Source organism: Sarcophilus harrisii, chromosome 4 (assembly GCF_902635505.1).
Source record: "Sarcophilus harrisii chromosome 4, mSarHar1.11, whole genome shotgun sequence".
In the NCBI taxonomy this organism is placed as follows: domain Eukaryota; kingdom Metazoa; phylum Chordata; class Mammalia; order Dasyuromorphia; family Dasyuridae; genus Sarcophilus; species Sarcophilus harrisii.
In genome coordinates, this window is record NC_045429.1 from 38,686,693 (window position 1) to 38,692,692 (window position 6,000).

Here is a 6,000-nt window from a genome sequence, read left to right on the forward strand (position 1 = left end):
CCCAATCCCCCTAACTCTTATGCCTTTCTTGTTTATTTTTGTCTATGTATCCTGTATATAATTTGTTTGTACATATTTACCAGCTATTTTTCTCATTAGCTTGTAAGTTCCTTTAGAGAAGAGACTCTTTTTTTATATCTTCAGAGCTCAGTATATTTCCTAATTTCCCCAAACTCCCCCATTCCATCATCTCCTTGTGCTGTTCAAGCTCCTACCCTTCCCTTTTCTGAGCTGGGTGTCTACATCTTCTAAGCAGTTACAAACTAAACTGACTCCCCACATCATCTGTTCAAACATCATTGGAAAAATTGTTCACACTCCCTAATTTCTCCTTTATTTGAGGGCAATGATAGTGAATAAGAGCCCTACCTCTTCCTCTTTTGTTTTTTGGTAGCACAGAATCCACCAGAATGAGATTGGAGCACTTTTGTTTTGCCTTGAATATATGAAACATTAGCTTTTCTTTCAAACCAATTTATCTTTTAAGTTCTCCTATTTATTCTTTCTTAGATACCGCCACATCCATAAATGCAGCCAATCATTATACATTGTCACTTCTATCTTCACATCTCTCCCCCTCTCTCTACTAATACAGCTGACACTGATTCAGTCCCTTATCATCTTATAGTTTGACTCTTGCAGTAGTCTGCTGATTAGTCTCCTACCTAGCCTTTGATTTCTCTCTGTTCCAGTTGATCCTCCACAAAGCTCTCAAAGTGATTGTCTTAAAAGGCAGGTTTGACCATGTCACTCCCCTACTCAATAAATTCCAGCAGCTCCCCATTCACTTTAGGATTAAATATTGATTACTTTTTTTCATCCTTTAAAAATGTCTCTTTTATAAAAGCTTTGAGTATATATAGTAATTCCTACAAAAATAATTTGTAATTAGGTACATCTGTTTATGTTGTGAGTTGTACTCAATTTTTTTTTTACTGATGAGAAGAGAAATCAAAAAACTTTAGAAGCCTCTAGTCTAAAATAATTACCTTTCCAAAGGAAAAGTGAAATACTGATATACTTTTTTAGATGAAAAGAAGGAACCCTCTTCCAATCTTTTTGCTAATGTTCATTTTCTTAAGAGAACTATAGGTGTTATAGTGGAATCTAAGTTACAAAATATGCTGCAGACATAATGTAATGCTAGACTTTCATCAGCAACTGTACCTGGTGGTCCATACTCTTTCACCATTTTATTCAGTATGATGTCAGGAGTTAAATGAATTCTTTCTCCCATTTTTCCACACTCTCTAATCTGGTCAGTTCGTGGAACATTATAGCCTGGAGGATTTGGGACTTCAATGAAGATATCTGCCTAGAAATGTATATTTTAAAAAAAGTTTTTTGTTATGTAGAATATCACAAATGAAACTTGGAACATTGACTAAAAAATTCTGAAAAGTTTTTCATTAATTATCAGAAAATTGTATTTAAAAATTTGTCACACATGACTTAATGTTTAACTTAAAATATCATTTAATAAAAAATAATTCTTATTAAAAATGAAAGTCTGATGAGCTTACATTATCATATATCTCAAGTTTTGGTTTCTGATAGTCTGGTTTTGTCTTCCATGTCTTAGGAATCAAGATGGAGACTCCTTTGAAGTAAAATCTTTTTTCTGTGGCCTGATACAGGTAAGTTGAAGCCTCTGTTACTATGTTCTATGTGGAAAGAAGAAATATATCAGGAAAACTGCTGGCAGAGGGATAAACAACAATTGTTTAACTTCACAAAGAAAACCGCTAATATAAAAACATCACAGCATTTTAATCAAGTGAAAATGGTAAAATTTGGACATGTTTGTATTGTTCAGTCTTTTTGTAGTGTCCCAATAATGCACGCTGTTTAGGAAGAAGCCAGAGTATACATATCCTTCTTCATGGACCCCAAATCCCCTGGAAGTATTCCAACCCAAGTTTGCCCCACACTATATGTCTTTATGTTAAACACATATTCACATGGGCCTACAGCCATATATAGCCTCAGGGAGAATCAAAGGTATACCATGACAATGTAATGGTTTTGTTAAAAATTGTGCTCAAGGTTTCTTTAAAGCAAACTGGAATTCCAGTATTTATCACAAGTGAGGCTGGGAGTAATGACGTCCATATTGAGGGGGTACAGAAAGAACACAAAGACCTCCCAGCAATGTTGTTCCTTTTGGACTCTCAACATCAGTTAGAATGGGAGCTCCTTGCGAGTATGGGTTATTTTGTTCCTTTGAATCCTCAACACAGAGTAACTAGCACATAGGAGATGCTTAACAAGTGCTTTTCAATTGATTGGTCAGATGACAACCTTACTTTAACTTCCAATCCATTTTGCTGTAGTTCTTATAGTTATTATTTACATTTGTGGACTCTTCATTATCTAGATTAACCTAAATGAAGCTAAGGTAATATAATAGAGTGGAAGAAGTAGTAGAGTGGGATCAGATATTTGGGGGGGGGCCAAGGGTCAAGCCTGCCATGCTAATGCCTCATAAATCTTGTGATTTTGAGTAAGATATTTAACTAGACTCTCAGTGCTCTCATCTGTGAAATAAAATTAAATTGCTCCTCTTGCCTCACAAATAGCTAGCTTTTCAGTGAGGATACACGGATTGGAATGCTTTAAGGGTCTTTGCCAAAGCTTCTCCAGTCTTTATCATGAAACTTGGTAGATCTGTAAGCCAGTTCCAAAGCATGGAGGGTTTGATACATGTCTAGTTGGGGCCCTGAGATTGTTCCTCCCATCCTTAGAGTCACTAAGGACTTCACTGTTAACAGGACACAGTTCAAATAAACCCAGTTTGATATATAGCTTTTAAATATCTAATATTTGCAAAACATCACTAGGGATACAAAGATGGCTATGAGGAAGATCCTGCTCTTTAGGAGTTTGAAATCTAATGGAAAGGAGGGGTTGGAGAATAGCCACATATACAAATAGTTATAATACAAGGAGAAATATGATAAATTCAAGGAGATGGGAGTGAGACTCAGCCAAGGGGGAGTAACTAGTTGTGCTGGGAAATAATCATCAGAGGAAAAATAGGAAAGGCTTTCTGTAGAAGGTGGAATTTTAGCTGGGGTTTAAAGGAAGTCCAGGAGGTAGAGATAAGAAGGGATAGAATTCCTAACATGGGGAACAGACAGAGGAAAGTGATGCAGATGTGGTCCCTTTAAGATTCCCAACCCCTTTTAGTTAATGTATTTACCCTTTGACTCACAAATCCTGGTCCCTTTGAATTCCAATAGAAGATCCGGACCTGTCCCAGCCCCCATCTGGATCTGAGCCACCTCAGGGCTACACCCACAGGCCCCTTTAGCTAAATTCCCATTATAAAAGGGCCTCCCTGGGACTCCCTCTTTGCAGAGGTCCAAACATGCTAGCCATGTCAGGACTTTCTGTCCACTGGACCCTCTGTCTGGTGCCCTCCTTATCTCTACCTTCGCCCATTTCCTTAACTATGCTTTAAGCTTGCTTCTAAACCCCATAATAAACGTCTTTTATCAATCTAGCTGTATGGGCCAATAAATGCTTTCATTGGGGACTCGCGCTGCTACTAGACCTCATTTACCGCTGTATCCTTGCGCCGAATCCAATGGAGTTGCAGGGGAGCTCTATTTGACTCGCTGCACCCTGAACCTGCCACTAGACCTCAACTAAACCCTAATTTCATTTAGGTACCCCATATCTAGACCTCATCAAAAGTACTGAGTTAGGACATGGAGTAAATGGTGAAAAGACTGGAAAAGCAGAAGGGAGATAGGTTGTGAAGGGCTTTGAATGCCAGACATTATTTTGTATTTGATCTTGGAGGTGATGGGTAACTCTGGAGTTCATGGTGGTGGGGGACAGAATGTGCAGCATGGTCAGACCTCTCCTTTGGGAACATGTGACAGCTTAAGTGGAAGATGACCAGAGTGGGGAGAGATGTGGGCAGGGAGGCTGACCATCAGAGGATTGCACAACCCAATCTTCAATCCTGTTGAATCTAGGATTAAGTACAAATTCCTCAGTTTTTCATTTGGGACCTTTCACAGTCACCTCCTTTTATCTTTACTTAGAAAGTGCTTCCTCTACTTCTTGGTATCTTTTGGTTTCCTTCATGCAAGGCTCTGCTCACCTGTTGTTTCTTAAAGGAATCTTCGTGGTTCTCCTCATGATTCAAGCTTTCTTCAGTGAAATGGAAACTCATTCATTGAAGGGACTATTTTTCATTTCTGACTTTGTATTCTCAGTGCCCAGCAAAATTCCTTCCACATCATAGGAGCTCACTAAGTCTTGTTAAGTTGAACTGAATTATCCACTTGATAAATGAGTAACAAAGGTTTCCATAAGTCTCTTCTGCTCCTGTTCTTCCTCTATTCTGCTGTTTGATCTTCCCCAAAGGGCAGATCTGACCACTTACCTATCTATTTAGTAAACTCCAGTGATTCCCTGGCACTACTAGAATCAAACAGAAAATCCTTTGTTTCACTTTCAGAGCTCTTCACAACCTTCCTCTCCCCTCATCCCTTTCCATCCTTCTGCACCCGAGAAAGTGCCCTGGGACACAGTCACAATAATCTCCTTGCCTGAAATTTGTAGATTTCTCTAAGTCAGGAGAACCTAAGGTCCAGAGACAGATTTCCGGGAGTCCCTGAGCTTGGATGGGAAAAAAAAATCACATCCTTATTTGCTTCCTCTGTAATCCTCTGCACAATTTTTATGCATTTAAAAACAATATTCTGACAATAGTTCTGAGGAGTTTATCAGACTGCCAAATTTCAGGAATACTGGACTTGACATTCAGATTCTGGCTTATATGCTTAGCTAGAAGTGATCATAAGGAAGTTACTTAGTTTTCTGTAAAATTGAGGTTTGAAGGACATTGTTGTTTACATAAATCTGACTCTTTGTTGCCCCACTTGGGGTTTTCTTGGCAAAGATACTGGAATGGTTTGCCATTTTCTTCTCCAGCTCATTTTACAAATGAGGAAACTGAGGGAAATATGATTAAATGATTTACCCATTAGTGTCTGAGGTCAGATTTGAACTCTGGTCCTTCTGACTCCAGTCCTTATGCTCTAGCCACTGTACCACCTAACTGCCCTTAAAATGACATAAATATCAATTCTGATATGAACATCTCAAATGCCTACTTTGGGTGACAAGCATTTCTGAAGCATCTGTTCTGTGCAACCATTGTATTAAGCAGAGAGGATACAAAGGCAAAAAGCAAACAGCCTCTGTCCTGAAGTAATTCTTTCTACTGGGGGAAAACTGAACATGGATAATTCATGACAAAATATTTTGAATGAGTAATTCCAATACTTATTGGGACAGGGGGCAGTGAGTGCTCCTGTAATTGGCATCTGGCAGGGGAGAGCAACAGAATTCCTTTTGGCTGTCCCCCTGAAGTTTGATACTCTCTGATCTCTACCAGGGAACAAGAAACTACAAGGCAGGAGGCTTCTGAGGATTAGGATTGCCCCCAAACTAGGAAGGGGACTATAAAGATAATGGCATTTCTGACAAAATAGTTTTTGTGACTGTTCCAAATGGAACTGTCCCTGTTAGCATATCCTGCGCCACTGAGGACATAGTTATTTCTGAAAAAAGACCTCCCTTCTTTCCCTTTAAATTTAATTAATGTAAATAACAAAGGCATCAGTAAAAAAAAATGTTTAAAAGATTGCATTAGTCTTCTTGCTGGCTACCTGCTGTCAGTTCATATAGAGCAAGCTAATGAAATATTAAGATCTTTTACAAATAAAAAATAGTTAGCAATAAAGAATTCTCCTTTACATACACAGACACATTTCAGAATTCAAAGAAAATGGAAGAGCAAAAAAGTAACACTTCTCCTACCTGGATTTCCTGAATAAGATTTTCATCCTCAGGCAAGTCTGGGTTAATTGCAATGACCACATCTTCATAGCCATTGTTATTCAGCTTAATGAGAGAAGTGCCTGCTCCTTGGAGCATGTACAGGACCAAGGTTAAAAGAAATGTTTTAAATGATACCAT

The 6,000-nt window shown here is 38.5% G+C and overlaps 1 protein-coding gene across 1 annotated transcript in view; it reads right to left on the reverse strand.

Annotated features, from left to right (window-relative positions):
* The window catches only part of LOC100935231 (calcium-activated chloride channel regulator 1-like), a 28,308-nt gene extending 22,308 nt beyond the window's left edge, over nucleotides 1-6,000 (reverse strand). Inside the window, 3 exon segments of the mRNA XM_031969390.1 lie at nucleotides 1,168-1,315; nucleotides 1,524-1,664; nucleotides 5,842-6,000. Of these exon segments, the coding sequence (XP_031825250.1) occupies nucleotides 1,168-1,315; nucleotides 1,524-1,664; nucleotides 5,842-6,000 (448 nt within the window).